Here is a 16,510-nt window from a genome sequence, read left to right as displayed (position 1 = left end):
TAATGTCAAAATGGGGAAGACCAAGAGGGAAGAAGCTAGTCACACTGCCGACCACATGATTGTTTTTATTTTTTTGTAATAGCTTTAATTTTCTCTCAACCAAGGCGAAGCACATTTCAGCATCAAAAGAGTACAGATTTTTTCTTTTTTTTTTTTCTAGACAACTCAACACAAACCATTGCACAGTTTAAGAAGAATGTACCGAAGTCAGTAAGAGAATCTAAGAAATAAAAAGTTTCCACAAAAAGGGGGGAGCCTACACAGTTAAGTGGGACAGTCACAACTCCCATACATTCCTTTATTAGAGGGTCCCGCACGACAGCAAAGTGGCAGTGTGTTGATTAAAAATGGCACAGAGGTGCATCCTGGGTGCCTTGAAATAAAAAAAAAATAAAAAATTAAATTAAATTAAAAAAAAGAAAAAAGAAGTGAGGTTTGTGTTTTAATTTGCTGAAAGAGGTTTGTTTATCCGTTATAATCGGCCATCCTTGTGAGTAAATCTCAACTTTAAGGGATGCTGGAATGTATCAAGCAGCAGTCACACACAAAAAGGGATCAGACCTGAGCTCCAGCGCCCTCTAGTGGTCGTCTGGAACACCAGGCAGAGTAATGGCAGTACAGAGCTGCAGGGCTTAAAAAAAAAAAAAAAACTCAAACAACAGATGACAGCTGAGACTCCTCGCATCACTTTTCGTTGAGTCAATTCGCAGAAGTTGACACATGACAGCTACCAGGAAAGAGGCAAGAAAAAAAAACACCCAACTGCACTAAAGTGACAGAGAGGAGAAAAAAAATCTTTTCTCTGCTATGCTCTCTCCTATTTGGCAATAATACTTTTAAATATTCCTCTAACCCCAAAAAATACTAAAGAACACTCAACAGGTCTCTAAACATCTTAATAAATGTACAATATAGTAACATTGAAAAGGTTGGATCTGCTTACAGTACATAAAATAAATACTTTTTAAGAGAGAGAAAAGACAGACAAAAACAAAAATCATCAATGGAATGACCGATAAAAAAAAAAATATTAAAAAAAAAAGAAAAAAGATGACTGAAGTGATGTTGAGATATGGGGACACGTAAAGCCACGCTGGGTTGGTTACAGTGGTTCAACCATGAAAAAATAAACTTAAAAATCAATCGCTATAACGAAGCAAAAGCTCATTTTGGGGATACCAAGTATATATTATATAAGTGGGCAGTGATGTAATGTACACGGATGAAAGCACAATCAGAAGCTGTTTTGTATTTGCTGGCGTACAGAGACGCCGAGTACTGACCTCCACATCCCTGCTACACTGCCTGCTGTATGTTCATATTGCTGTTTAGTCCGACGACACCGTCAGGTTAACATCTACAGCACTTCACTGGACAAGGATAAACTCATTTCTTTCCTCTGATTGGACAGAAAACAAAACGACGACGGTGCACAGATGCTGATTGGTTGATTCACGAGAGAGCGGGTCGGATGATTGGACACAAGTTTGTTTTTTTGTCGTTGTTTGTTTTTTTACTTACAGCAGAAACTCACAGGTTTATTTTTGCCACATCGGCATAAACGAGAATGTATTTTTAAATCCATTGGACATTTTAAATACCGAGCTTAATTCACTACAGCGTTTCAAAGCAGTGCCGGCATAAACTCTTCAAATTTGCTCCCCCAACTTATTTGAAATGAATCAGTTCATGTGGCGTCGGTGGTTCGAGCAGAGTTAGAAAAATAAAAGCATATTTCAATAAAACATGGTGACAAAACTCAAAACAATAACAGCAAAGCCAGGTTGTGTTGGCAGTTTAGGACCGAACCTCCCTGAAGTTGGGGAGGTGTGTGTGTGGGGGGGGCTCTCGCACGAGTCAGATTAAAAGAAAGGTCAAAATTTTGACCGTAGAGGCGGAGCGAGCGTGACGTGTTCAGTGAATACTACACTTCCCACAATGCATCTCAATCGCATCTTTCGTTTGATCCAATACCAAATTGTTCCGCTAAGATTTGTCGTGCCCGAGCACCGCCCACGATGACGTCGCTGTGACATCATCGGGGTTACTTTCCCAGACTTCAGAAAAGTCCACAATAGATAAGGAGTAGTGCTGTTGAAGTGATGTTTACGAGTAAAACATTTTTTTTTTTAATTGAATTAAATAAAAAAAAACAACTCAAGTGTAGTGCTCCTTAAACATCACAACAAGCCGGTGGCTGAAATTCTTTCAGAAAGTCTGACAGACGGGAGAAAAGCTTCACCGCAAACAACGTGCGTTTACGTTTCAGTCCCACCGCTCGGGTCGGAGCCGCGGCGGCGACGCCAGCTTGCATTTCTGCCGAGGCTGCAGACGTTGGCGACGTTACGAGAAGCACGTACAGCGGCGGTGCGTAAACCATCGCTGTGCCCTAATTTGGGATTTAACGGTCCCGACGATGTCACGAAGACTCAACGGGAAAGAAAAATTAAAAATGAAACATTAAAAAAATTAAAAACACGACCGTTCTATCTCTGATCATCTCTGACTTTGCCGTAAAGCGCCGGTGTCTGTCGCACCGACCGTCGGAGGCTGCCCCGCTCCTTTCGATCAACAACAACAACAACAACAACAACAACAACAACAACAACAACGCAAAGAGTCGGGAATCTTAATACTTCAGTGCGATTGTGTATTTTGTCACCTCGCGTTTTCAGCACGACGATGTTCGCATTCATGATTTTGGAGCCGAGCGCGAGACGCTATTAAAATGCTGGAATTAAAACACGGGAAACACAAAAGGTGAACGGAGCCTGAATTAAACAGACACAGCATTAAGATATAATCCAACATAGCAAATATAAAAAAACATCTATTTATAAATAGAAACCATCAACAACAAAGAATATTTTAAAGTGTGTGTGTGTGGGGTGTGTGTGTGTGTGTGTGTGTGAAGGACTACCAGGGTCGAGAGCAATGCGTTCAAATAATAATAAAAAAAAAAAACCATGTACAATAAAATATAAACACACAGTAACAGGTTTATAGAGGACGTCCTGGTTTACATTTAGAAATGTACAGCTGACCGACATTTTGTTTCATAACAGTGTTAATAGATAGAAAGCTGAGCGACAACGGAAGCGCGTAACAGTACAGTGAAAAGTTCACAAACTCAACCTGAAAAACGTCAGAAACATGATTCACAGACCGGCCGAGCACGAACACGACTCTCGTAACACAAATGAAGTGGAATGACGCTCGCAGCCGTCGTTGGGTTGTTGTTGTTGTTGTTGTTGTTGTTGTTGTTTTTTGTTTGGATGCGTTCTCGTGAAGCGCGGCGAGTCTCCCGTATCATCTCCGGAGCCGCTCAGCGCCCCCGTGGGTGCTGCTGCTGCTCCTCCTTCCGCCCCTCCCTCCTCCCCTCCCTCCCACCTCCCCCGCCGCCGGTGGAGGTGGTGCCCTATGCGGCGGCGGCCTCCTCCAGCGCCGGCAGCAGGCCTTTCTCCATCAGGTGAGCCTTCAGGGAGTTGAAGATGTACAGCTGCTGGTCGGCCCGCAGGGCCAAGAGCTGCTGGATCACCTTGGTGGGGTTGGGACCCCTGGAGGAGGAAGGAGGAGGGAAGAGGAGGAAGGAGGAGGAAGGAGGAGGAAGGAGGAGGGAGGAGGAGGAAGGGGGAGGAGGAGGGAGAGAGGGAGGGATGATCAAACACAAATCCTACGTTTCCAAATGATATTAAACTCTCCGATCGCAGCTTTAAGTTAGAGACAAAAACGTCCTTTAAAAAAATAAATAAATAAATCACGTTTGCGTAGACAACAAGCTGAAATTGTGGCCGCCTGCGTTACCAGAGGATTCCACTAGAGGGCACGCCACACCAACTGGCATGATGTCATCAAATGTATTTTTATGATTTTTTTTTTTTTTTCTTTCTACTGGATACATGAAGACAGCTAGAGTCGGTATGTTTAACCAGCTTGCAGCTGACAGTGGGTCAGCGACAGTTGGCTTTTTTTTATTTTTATTTTTAGCCATAGCTATGAATACATTTTGCCGACAAGCATCTCAAATAACACCGTTTCAACCGTTTGGTATTTATTCAATTAAATAACTTGCTGTGTACATTTTAGTGACCTAATAAACATGTTTTGAAGGCAGAGAGCATCAAAATTTGACTGTGTTTAAATCAAGGAAAAGAAATCGGACAAAAATTAAACTAAAATACTTTAAACAGGCGTTGTGTGTTGTTTACCTGATGAAGCTGGCGATGTAGACGTTAACGAACGTGGCCATGAGGTACTGACAGTCGAATCTGTCCATGATGCCGCCGTGACCCGGGATGGTGTTGGCAAAATCCTGCATTAAAGCATTAAAAGGGTCATAAAACACACGATACAACCCCAAAAACAACACACACTCATCTAAAAGTTGCCTTTTTCCAAGCAGGTCAGCGGCAAGGACGCGACGTAAACACGTTCACGGCCACGCCCCTACCTTGATCTTGAACGCTCTCTTGAAGCCGCTGGCGAAGAAGCCGCCGAAGGGTCCCACGATGGAGGCGAAGGTGGAGAGAGCGATGCTGTGGATCTGGAACGGATACAGACGCACGGTGGTCTGTGGGGACGAGGAGGAAGCGTTACGCCGACACAAGCAAACTCAGCACAGCACGGACCTGCAGCAAAATTCAACCGTTTTTATAAACATGTTAAAAAAAATAAAATAAAAAATAACTGAGCTGAAAGTACCAACTTGGTTCTGAGGTAAATTAAAAAAAAATCTGTGAAAAAAAGATGGGTGACATTCGTTTCCAGCGAGTGGGCCTACAGGTTCATATGCTGCGTTGCTATCGGCAACATAACAGGCTTGTCATTTTCCTTCATCAAAGTTCAACACAGATCCTCCACACTGTGAACATCCCGGCAGGAAGGCGGTAAGAGGACCTCGACCGCTGCCACACATTGTTTCTGCTTCCTTTATTTATAGTGAGAGGAAGTGAATGAAAAAAAAAAAGATAAAAATAAGAAAAAGGGGAAGACGGCGGCCGAGTCGTACCCATCCGGTGACGGACTCCAGGACGCCGGGCAGGACGTAGTCCTGCAGCTGAAAAAGATCCGACGGCTCGCAGTCCACCTGGAAGCTGTTGGAGTCGTTGTTGAACTCCACCGGACACACGAAGTAGCGGTAGCCGGCCATGACGTAGGAGAACTGAGGAGGAGGAGGAGGAGGGGGTTATTCAATTAACCTTTATTCACACCGGGAGAAATACATATTTGAACTCCGAGTCGCAGGGTGTTCTTTGCTTTTTTTTGGTTGGGACGTATTTGAAGACGTGTGCAGCTGTGATCGGCCAGCACGCTACAGCTTTTCTTTGCTGACACGTCAGGAAATTGAATGTCAACTCGTTAATAAAAAATATAAAAAAAAATAAATAAAAGAATCAGTAAAATGTGCAGGTGAGACGTGGAAAGAGAAGAAGCTCGTCTTACCATGATGCCGAACACGACGGTGGCGAAGAATCCACCGATGAATCCCTCCCATGTCTTCTTAGGCGACAGCTGCAACCGCCAAAATCAGGGGATTAACACGACGTCGGTATCACGAATATTCACCTGAGAAATCCTCTTCAGGTTTTGGAGAATAATTCAGCAGAAATGTGTTAGAAAGAAAAAAAAAAAAAAAAGCAGCTGAAACACGTGACGACCGACCTTGATGAGTGGCGTTCGGCCGAAGAAGAAACCGAACATGTAGGCCATGATGTCGTTACAGATCACGGTGGAAATGGGCACGATGAACCTGTTTCGGACAGAGAGGAGTTCACATCACGATGGAGTCCCACTAATGGATCCAAATGAGAAAATCAAGATAATCTAATTTCAAAATAATTCAATTTGGAGTTAAAAAAAAATTTTTTAAAAAAAGGAGAGAAGACGCCCTGTTTCTGACTTTTAAGTTCAACTGTGCGGTATAAAAAGGACTCGTTATTTACCAGATCATCCCCTCGAACAGGTTGTGAATGATGAGGTGAGACTGAGTCACCACGATCAGCAGAGTCACGTGAGTCCAACCGAACTGCGGAGACCAAGACGACACGATCAGCCGCTCATGTTTGCAGTACGATGGGTTTCCATGCAAACACGCCGTTCACGACCATCCACAGGTTCATCTCTAAAGCTGGATATTCTTTCAATACCAATACTAATTCCTCTAATATTCATCTCAATAAAATGACATTTCACATTACAGTACGAATACTTAGTGTTCATGCAGTTTAGAGGGGGGGGGGGGGGGAGTGTAACCCTGGTTGTTTTCTGTAGATGCAATTTACCGATGTTCCCTCAACGCCTCACAAGCTACCAGTTGACTCTGGCTTGCGATCAGCCTCCGATTACTGCAGTGAAGCTCAGGCAGGTTTGAGGCCAAAAATGAGTTTGAGAAGAGCGAAATGAGGTGCTCAACTGTAAGATTTACTTTTCTAAGAGAAAACTGGGCGATTTAGTTTGTTTTCTATGTAATTTGCCCACGTGGAGGCCGCGTACGGTGACTGCTGTGACTCAGCGAGGCTGATGGGATTTCAACGCCGCACGAACGTAGAAAAAAAAAAAAAAAAAACGTGAGCACGTACTCGCGTTTGGTAGCAAAATGACAAAGCGGCTTTCACGAGTAGACGGTCACGAAGCAATTTGATCGGTTCTGTCAAAGATCGGTAGCCATCTCTGACCGTGGCTGTCTCGAGCGACTGGGAATACAGTAACAGCATTTACTGACGCTTGATGGGTTTTGCAGGACGAAAGCTGGAGGAAGAAGCAGCTAAAGCAGCACCAGAAAGCGGTTTGGTTATATCCAGCGTGATTGGAACATAAATGTTGAAATAAATCTGTCTGACACGGGAGCAAAAGTTTATCTTTCAAACGCCGAAGGAGGAAATTTTTTTTCCGTGTTGTTGTGTCTTTATCCAACAGAACTGACGTGATGTTGCGGGATTGATTTCCCAACTAAACATATCTGGCGTGACTGTGTACCACGCTATCAGAGCAAACTCTGGCCCACTTCTCCGTTTACTTGGGGGGGGGGGGCTGTAATTCTTTTATTTTGCTAGCCTCATCAATAACCCAGTAGCCCCCGAGGCAGGAGGCCAGGAGGCCAGGAGGGCGGAGGAGGAGCGACTCACCATGTAGAACTGGAGGCGGTAGTGTTTTTTCACCAAACTCAGCACAAACATGCAGAAACCTGCAACGGCAGAACAAATGAGCGCGTCAAACACAGAGAAGGTGAATTAATGGACAATCCAGGTCATCTTTGGACCGACTAAATTTAGATTGACCTATTTCGAACAAAAGCCCGGTTGAATGTGCCGGGCGAGGTCGGTCCGAGGACCGCCGGAGCCGTTCATCACACGAGCGAGGTGAGGAGGGGATGTCGGGGGGGGGGGGGGGAAGAGCGGAGATAATCTCAGACAGAAGGTGCTTTAAATGAGTCCAAAAACAAAAAAAATTAAAAAAGAAGCAAACTGGACACGCCGGAGCGCTTCAAAGAGACGATTATACTTTAGATGCACCGTCTACGGCGTGACAGGATACCGAGAATCGGAACATTTTCTGAAGGCGTGACTCCATTAGAGTCGAAGACGCATGAGAAAGTTCAGCTTTCACCTTGAATCAAGTAGGCAGGAGGCAAAAAAAAAAAAAAAAACAGTCGGGGCGCTTCCTTCCTCCCCACATCCTGTTTGGCATCAGCCAGAGGCTACGGCGCTTCTGTATCACTAACTGACAAGCTGCAGCACAGGAAGTGGGACTTCTTCGGTTCAGATGGGCACTGAAACAACTAAATGTGAAGTAAACTAATGTGGTGACACGACTGGAGACTCAAAAATTAAATTATTGCTGATTGGACATTATTTATAATTTCCCAACTGGGAGCCTGAATAATCAAATCACTGGAATGCAATCTCTTCTAATCAGATCCGTTTAGTTTAGTCTCTCTTTTGCCGGTTTGCTTTAAGTTCATCTGAATACATCTTATTCACAAAAGAACAAAATGTGACGTAAGAAACTGCTGAACAAATAAAAGGTTTTTGTGGCCGACTGGCACAACGAAAACGAAAACTTTGAAAACCGTTCACTTTTCCTGCAGTTTTATTCGTTCGCAAACACGAGAATGGATCTTTTGGGCATTTCTTTTTTTTTTTGTGTGTGTGTGTTCCAGTGTTTGACTGTCGGTGTTTGTACCTGTGAGGTAGAGGGCGAAGGAGATGAAGCGGTGGTATTTGCTGAGGATGCGGAGCGGCTCCTCCCTCTGCACCAGCGTGAAGAAGTAATCCGTCACCGTCTCGCCGTAGAAGAAGTAGTTCACGCACAGCAGGAAGTACCTGCGGAGGGTACGCAGCGAATGTACACATCTCACGGCGTTGTCACGGCAACTAATCGAGACTCTGAATTCAATATGCCAGCAGAGAGAAGAAGAAGAAGAAAAAAAAAAAAAAAAAAAAACTCCGAGGCTTGAGATCCATCTGGTCTGCCGTGGGAATAAAGTTCGCTCACCTCGACTCACCTTCCTTCCGGGAGAAACACCAGACGGCTTCAAAAAAAAGTCACAGTTCTCATTTTGTTTTAAGTTTTTTTTTTCAGCGCTCGTGGCATAGTGAATATCAGAGCTCTGCTATCTATGACACTACACTGTACAGCACTACAGCTAGAAATCAAACAGCACTGATGATTCAGGTTGTTGTTGGTTTTTTTTGCCATTATTTCCTAATTGGCTTAAAAATCTAGAAGATACTCAAGTTTTACAACCGGGCCAGAAAACAAACCTCGGGGCGTCTGCAGGACAATAAAAGACAACACGATAAGAACAAACAAAAAAAGCAAACGTGGGTATTTTTTTTTTTTTTGCTTGCCTGTGTGAAAACGTGTGATTGCTCTTGTGTGTGTGTGTGTGTGTGTGTGTGTGTGTGTGTTCCTTTACCAGCTTAGCGTCCTGAACCAGGGCAGGTGGTAGGAGTGATACACGCTGTAGCCGATGGTGATGATTTCATGGAAGCACTTGATCTGAACAATGAGGACCTGCACGGAGGAACAGTGTGTCACCAGTATTACATCACAGTGTGTGTGTGTGTGTGTGTGTGTGTGTGTGTGTGTGTGTTGTCCTACTGACACAAAATGGCTGACAGGCCTATTTCCAAGAGAACTCCCAGATGACAGCAGCAGCGATCCCGCATGTTATTAGAGAGCCGGGATCCGCCGTTAATCCACAAGATTTGTTTTTTTCATTTGCGCCTTAAAGTTTGGCTGAAAGGTTTTTGATTTTACGAGCAATTACGAACCCGAACAGAAAATGAGAAAATAAACATGCGAGACGAGCACTTGGCTCCAAACCACTAATGCCGTTATTGATTTGACATTTTTCGCTGCGAGAGGTTTTCGCCCCGTCGGGCGCCGTCCGTACTCACGATCGTCATAAGCACCATGGGGCCCAGGTAGATGATCAAGAAGAAGAAGGAGATCATGGCGAGGGTGAAGAGGCCTCGTACCCACCAGTTCTTCCATCTGAGGACGACACGCAAACACACCGATGTCAGCTCAAAGGTGACTAACAGAAAATTAACATTTGGATTAATAAAAGAGAAGACAAAAAATAAAAACAAAGGCGGTCGCGCTGATAGCGTCGTTTTTCTCGGACAAGTTAAAAAAAATTAAACGAATAAAAAAAGAAACGCTTAAACGGATCGGCGAATGTACTTGGAAGGCCGTCGATAAACACCGGCGGCCCGTCCGAGCAACACTTTACGTCTGGGGAGCGCTGAACATCGTTGAAACCTTCAGCGACCCCTGACGTGAACAAACCTCAGAATACACAACACAGACCGCTTCCTGAAATAAAAGGCCGTCAAGCGTGCGTAAATAACATCGAGCGTGTTCAGTGTCCAAGATCAGAAGAATCGCATGAAAGGCAGCGACATGTTTCAGGTGTTGTTTTTACCTCGAGGAGAGTCCAGACAAGGCTTTGTTTAGGACCTCGGGGGTGTCGTCAGGAGGGACCGGCACCTCCGGGACCCCCGAGTCCACCTTGGACTCGCTGTCTGACGCCCCATCTTTTTCCACCTTCAGCTCGCTGTCCGATCCCTGACGAGGAGACAAACAAGAGGGTGAGGCGCCGACATCCAGCAGAGATGACGTCTGTTCAGGACGAGCGCGCGTCGGGAATATTTCACCGCAGGTTGAACGAAGCAGTTTTTTTTTTTAAAGTTTTTGTTCGGAGCTACCAAACAATATGACACGGGACCGTGTTTACGTATTTCCAGCAGCACAGAGCCACAGCAGCTAAAAAAAAAAAAAAAAAAAAATGTGTTTAAAGTATGTCGCAGTGTAAACAAACTATAAGTAAACACTGTTTACATCACAGCTGGCCTTGAAACTAAATCACATGATATGGTATCTGTCAGTTTGTTTTTTAAAGCTCAAACAACACGAGCCATCCTGCAACCATATCCTCCGACACTTTAAATATAGAAACAGCTTCTCACAGAAAAAAAAAAAAAAAAAAGACATCAGATGCTGGCGGCTGAGAAATGTCCTCTAAATAGATTATTTTAATTGTTTTATTCCATTCTGAACAAACTGTCGTCTGACTCTCTGAGCAGAAACTCACGGCTGCAGACGTTGAATTGACGCTTTAAGCATTTTATCAAAGTACTTCTGTCTGTTCGAGGTCCAACAGTCAGGCTGAAACCATCAACTCAGACTAGCAAACTAGTAAATGCCAAGTGTTGATATTTTATACATGCAAAATATACATGCAACATGTCGCAGTTTAAAAAAAAGAAGAGGTAAAAACATGTTGTCGCAGTGCTCAGCATTTTGCTTTATGTTCACTATCGTAATAATATTGTAATAATAATAATAATAAACTCTATTTGTATAGCACCTTTCATACCAGAAACGCAGATCAAAGTGACTCGCAGCACAAAAATTACAGGCAGCGCTTCACGTAAAACAAATGTAAAGGAACGTGGAAACAACTGCAATAATAATTTTGAGGCCTCTGGTGAATACAACCCCCCCTCCTCCCCCCCCACACACACCATAATCAGCTGAATTGAAAACATCTGTGGGCCATGAATGGACGTGCACGGCCCTACGAGCCCCATGTGCCGCCTCATTGAAAACACACGTATATTCTTGCGTTCTGTAATTGATAAGAACTCAAGGAGAAATATTGATATTAATATTGATCGGCTTCGTCGCATGGGAGATGGACGATGTTGAAATGAATCAACCAGGAGCGAGACTGCCAGCGCAGGGTTTGTGTGTGTGGGAGGCTAAACGCTGCGCCAAATCATCTCCATCCATATTGTTGATTTCTCAGAACCATCTGCTGCCTGCTGACAACACTCGGATGATCTCTGCTTCTCCATGGCAACGACAACGAGCAGGACAGGATGTCGGTTACGGTTATAGCGCCTTTCGTAAAAAAATAAATAATAAATTAAAAAAAGAACGGAGGAGGTTTTATTCAGGTCACTTTGTCCTTTGCACCTCGCGCACAGTTACACACACACACACACACACACACACACACACACACACACACACACACACACACACACACACACACACACACACACACACACACACACACACACACACACCTCCAGACGACTCCCCGCTGACCTCTCTGCTGCCGATGACCAAATTAGGCTTGCGGTCGTCACCTCACTTTCACCCGGCAGATGGTCGACTGGCTGTTTCGTGACTCGGTGTCACGTTTTAACCGCTGACTACAACGTACTACACTACTGCAGCTGGATTTTTTTTTTTTATATTCATACCTTTGTTGCTTTTCCCTTTGAAAGCATGGAATTTAATGTGTTGTCCCTTTACTTTTTTGGGGGGGTATTTTGTGCTCCTTCCCATACATGTACATTTACAGTCTTCACCCTCAGATCAGGGCACTTCATACTTGTGTAAGGCCTATCAAAATGTAACTGTGGATTAGTTTCACAATAAACCTCTAAGTATAACAAAAAGACAATGTTTGCTTTAAAAAGCCCCTTTACATGTTCGAACAATCTATTTTCCAGATCAAAATCACATGAGCAAAAACACCAAATTATAGTTTTAACACAAAACTTCTTATGTCGTATCATATCGCTAAAAAACAGTATATCTATATGAAAAAAAAAAAAACAATGTTGATACATTACACATATGTTATAATGTGAAAATGACCTCACTCAATCTAGAAAGAGTCATAACAAAAATCGGAGATACCCTGCCGCACCGATGCAGCAGACTTTTTAGAGATTTAATGGTGACGATCACATTTTAACAGCTGCAACATTCACCGTTTCTATTGATCAGCTCGGCTAATAAAAACTAAAATGGTGTATTTTCTAACCTAAAAGAAGAAGAAGAAGAAAAAAAGCATCTACTTTCCTTCAAATATATAAAAACCCTCTCGAGAAAACCACTAGCTGAACACACGAGCGCACGCACACACACACACACACACACACACACACACACACATTCTCCATCTGCTGGTTTCTATGGAGACAATATCCGTCATTCAGGATGCTCGAGTTAAAAATAGGCGCTCCTTTCACATCAGCGCTCCTCCCCTTTCATGTGTTCTTGCGGCGTCGGAGTCTCTGTTTTGTTTTATTTTTTTTTATGGCCCCGTAGATGAGAAAAAGATGCGTCTCTGAGCCGTGAAAGACAATTTTATTTGTTTTTAACCAGCGATCTTAAGACCCAGCGGGACGTGATCCCTGCAGAAATAAAAACCGAAGCCAAACCGGGAGGCTTGTGATGGAGGATTTCGGCTCGGTCGTGTTCGAGTTCGTCGAACACAAATGTTCCGGAGCGACTGTTCTTGTTTCGTAAAAGCCACACGTGTGTTCAGATGCTCCAGATGAATGAGTGTACCGACATCCCCTGAAAGATGACTACATGTCCTTAAATAGAAATATACACAGTCGGATGCTGCACCATGGCACTGCAGCTACATTTTGAGGCATAACGAGTGACTCATTAAAAAAAATTCGACAACTAATTCCATTTAATAACCCAAGGACATCGTTTTTAAACCTGCTTTATAAGGGGATTTTGCTAAAAAAAAAAAAAAAAAAAAAAAAAGGCCACATCAGTCCAACTTTTCCATCCACCTCTTTCTCAGTGTGATCACTATTTCACAAGAAAAGGGATCCACTACATCCACGACCAGCTTTAATCCAAATAAATCCCGCTTTTCCTCATGTATCTTCAGCGGGTGGATTCTTCTCAGCAACAGGATGCAACAGGCTGGATGCTGCTTGACACGTCAGTTATACAGTCGAGGCAATGTAACGTGGAAGTGTCTGCATCTTGAGCTTTATTTGGCCAACTACTGTCAAAAAATAAATAAATAAAAGAGTCAACTGAAAAAAAACACTGTATTGTGAATTCTGTATTGGGGATATCAAGCGTTTAAAAACACAGAAATTATAGTGAAGGTCAACAAAAACGGCTTCTTTTGTTTAAATATTGACAGGCAAACATGATGAGATGTCTCAGTATCAGAATATTAACAATAGCCCGCCCTGAATGTCAACAGCAATTCAATGATTGCGCAAGCTGACAACCACATCAGCACCACAAATGGTTGTGAAGTAAGTTGTTCTAAAAACATGACAGCTAAAAGAAAACAATAAATCATTTCCTGCATTTTTAGCTTCACTGCAGTCCCCCCCCCCCCCTTTTGCTCTTCATGCATTTGCATGAAGCAGCTGTGTTGTTTTAACATTTCCTTGATTTCACACTGTGGCTGTTTGAAAAATGTATTGAGATAAAAGTTTCCTGTTGCTTTTAAAATTGTAAATCAAATCAAACCCCTCGAACCAGCCGCAGCACCATTAAAAGGGGTTCCCTGCCCTCTGTGGTGTGACGGTTCAGCATGTTCAGTCATCATCTCGTCCTACGTACCGTCGACTCGCACGTCAATCACACCGTTGACCACGCCCACCGCCCCGCCCCCTTTCCCGGGCTCCGACTATTCCCCGGGACGCAGTCAACCCCTACCACCAAACACCAGTTCAATATATCGCAATTTACCGTTACGTTGCCGAGCAGGTAATAAATTAAGCAAACTAACGCAGTTAAAAGGGTTATAACTATACATAAACAGCTGTTCAATAAGTCGGCGTACGCCGCATAAACAAAGCAAAGCTCAATTTTGATAAAATGTCAACTTTTGGCGTTTGCTTTGGTAGCGCGCACAGCGGGGAGTATCGGCAGCCAATCACGTCTAAAATCCGAGTATTTTGGCGGATGATTCGTGCGGCTTGTTTTTGGTTTATTATTAAACTACGTGACTGGCACCCAACAAAACAAAACGTCAAACTATCGGATTTAAACCGAGTCTGACGGGACTTTTTTTTTTTTCTTCCGAAGTAGCAAAAAATAAAAATAAAAGGACTATGACATAGCTATGTGGCTAGCTGGCGTTAGCACCGCCGCGGCTTAGCGTTACCTTGTCCTCCGACGTCGGGTCGGTGTCTCGGGCTCCGCGGTGCCTCAGCTCTGTCATCTTAGCGGGTCGCAGCCTCAGTGGGAGGTCGGGACGGGAGGGGGGGGAAGGATTGTCAGAAAACTTCTGCTCGATTTCACCAGGAACACTTTTTTTCCATCGAAGAACACAGTCGGTAAAAAAACAACCAAACAGCCGTTGTGAACGATACAGAGAACTTCCGGTTTTCAAAATAAAGCATTTGTTTACGTTGTGTCACCAGATTTGAAAAAGTTTTGCGTGCACTACGCGTTACAGGAAGATATTTAATAACGCTGCAGACCTCCTCGAAAACGTGTTTATCTGCTATCCAAAGAAGGTCTGCGGCAATTTTGGTCGCATTTGAATGAATGTTTGTGGATGGTGGAGTTATATTATCAATGTCACAATGCTGTTTAACTCCTGGGAAGGTTGGTGGCTTAGCCAGAAGGTTTAGGGTTCAATCCCCCTTTATCATGACTCAATAAAAAAAAAAAAAATTTAAAAATCTATTTTGACTTTGAAAATGCTGGTCATTTTTTTGAACATGACTTTTTGGGTCACTTTTTGGCCGCCACACCACGGGCACACCGATCGACGAAAACAAATTATTTTCATAACTTTTAATTCCAAACATGTTCAAGGTGCACAGACTAAATTTCAAGTCGGTCCGACAAAATCTGTAGGAGGAGTTTGTTAAAGTACAACAGGTGTGAATCGCCAAAAAAATGGCGACTAGATTCACCGAGGTTGCTATTAATGGTTCAAATTCCACCTCGGCCTGTTGATGGCGATTCAACTTTTTGTGAAGTTGAAATGTTTGGAGAAATTAAAAAAGTTTTGCATACACTACACATTACAGGAAGATATTTAATAACACTGCAGACCTCCTTGAAAACATGTATATCTACTATCCAAAGAATGTCTGCTGCAATTTTGGTTGCATTTGAATGAATATTTGTGGACGGTGGAGTTATAGGTGAGCCAAAGATTTGTCACAATGCTGTTTAACTCCTGGGAAGATTAGTGGCGCAGTGGTTAGCACTGCTGCCTCTCAGTAAAAGGTTTGGGGGTTTGATTCCCCCATTTTTAAAGTGTCATTTATTCAAAATTGAAACTGTTGTTATGCTTAAAACTTACCTTCAAAATGTACAAGTGTGTGATTTTTGTCTATATTTTGGGCTCGATTTCAGTTTGTCAACGTAAAGGGGCTTCGCTTTCCTCGGTACTGCTGATGCGCATCTGAAGATACTGAAACAAAAAAAGATGACAGCCTATAAAAAAAAAAAAAAAAAAACTGGAAAAACATATTTACATTCAGCATACATCAATACACAGGAAACCTTTTTTTTTTTTTTTTAAATTGGGACAAAATCCTTGTTAACCAGTGTTATCTGTAATTTGCACCTTTAACACCAAGTGGCAGCAAACGCTCACTGTAAGTGTGTGTCCGTGTGTGTGTGTGTGTGTGTGTGTGTGTGTGTGTGTGTGTGTGTGTGTGTGTGTGTGTGTGTGTGTGTCAGCTCTGTGGCCTGACAGCAGCCGACAGTTATAAATATTTAATGGCTTACAGCATTGTTGCAGCAGAAATGAGAGGCGGGCGAGCGTCGCAGCCCAAATACAACAGCTCAATAAGACCTGACATTATACTGTAGGTGTTCACTTTCTCTTCAGCCGGCGATGAATGACATTAACGAAGCCAATGAAGCAACATTAGGATCATCAGGTTGATGCTGCGCACCTCTGAAGGCACCACTTGCACAACGATCTACAAAACCTGAAACGAGGCCAAAGGTCACTTAACCACTTATTGCTTTATTTAAATCTCCACTCGGCTGCACTGATTTCCGTGACTCTCATTGATTTTTGCACACACTTTTCCCAAATGACTTGTAGCGACCACACGAATGAATGAATGAATTATGGCTCAGGAGGTCTTCGCAATATCAGAGCGGAAATGAATCAAAACGTCAGATTATGGACTGAACAGAGGAACTAAAGCTGTCTGTGTTCTGCAGCTGCTCACATACTTCA

General features: G+C 43.4%; 1 protein-coding gene across 1 annotated transcript; it reads right to left on the bottom strand.

Annotated features, from left to right (window-relative positions):
* Nucleotides 1-45: 45 nt before the first annotated feature.
* On the bottom strand, nt 46-14,658 carry cds2 (CDP-diacylglycerol synthase (phosphatidate cytidylyltransferase) 2). The gene is made up of 13 exons (XM_069166028.1): nt 14,462-14,658; nt 9,932-10,074; nt 9,402-9,498; nt 8,918-9,015; nt 8,182-8,321; nt 7,125-7,183; nt 5,943-6,025; nt 5,662-5,749; nt 5,443-5,511; nt 5,009-5,161; nt 4,451-4,570; nt 4,209-4,312; nt 46-3,557 (listed from the first exon to the last, which is right to left on the bottom strand). The coding sequence occupies exons 1-13, from the start codon at nt 14,516-14,518 to the stop codon at nt 3,419-3,421; spliced, it is 1,350 nt and encodes a 449-aa protein (XP_069022129.1). The 5' UTR covers nt 14,519-14,658; the 3' UTR covers nt 46-3,418.
* Nucleotides 14,659-16,510: the final 1,852 nt, after the last annotated feature.

This window comes from Embiotoca jacksoni, unplaced genomic scaffold, assembly GCF_022577435.1.
Source record: "Embiotoca jacksoni isolate LCO1_2020_lvr unplaced genomic scaffold, fEmbJac1.0.p SCAF_37, whole genome shotgun sequence".
NCBI lineage: Eukaryota > Metazoa > Chordata > Actinopteri > Embiotocidae > Embiotoca > Embiotoca jacksoni.
Note: the sequence above shows the minus strand (reverse complement) of the source record. Positions and strands in the feature narration are given on the sequence as shown.

Bases quoted from the DNA above. Each gene is read 5' to 3' on its own strand.
- cds2 (XM_069166028.1), bottom strand. From the start codon at position 14,518: ATGACAGAGCTGAGGCACCGCGGAGCCCGAGACACCGACCCGACGTCG. The intron at 10,075-14,461 runs GTAACGCTAAGC...TCTCCTCGTCAG, and splicing joins ACCCGACGTCGGAGGACAAG to GGATCGGACAGCGAGCTGAA. The intron at 5,750-5,942 runs GTAAATAACGAG...TGTCCGAAACAG, and splicing joins CTGTTCGAGGGGATGATCTG to GTTCATCGTGCCCATTTCCA.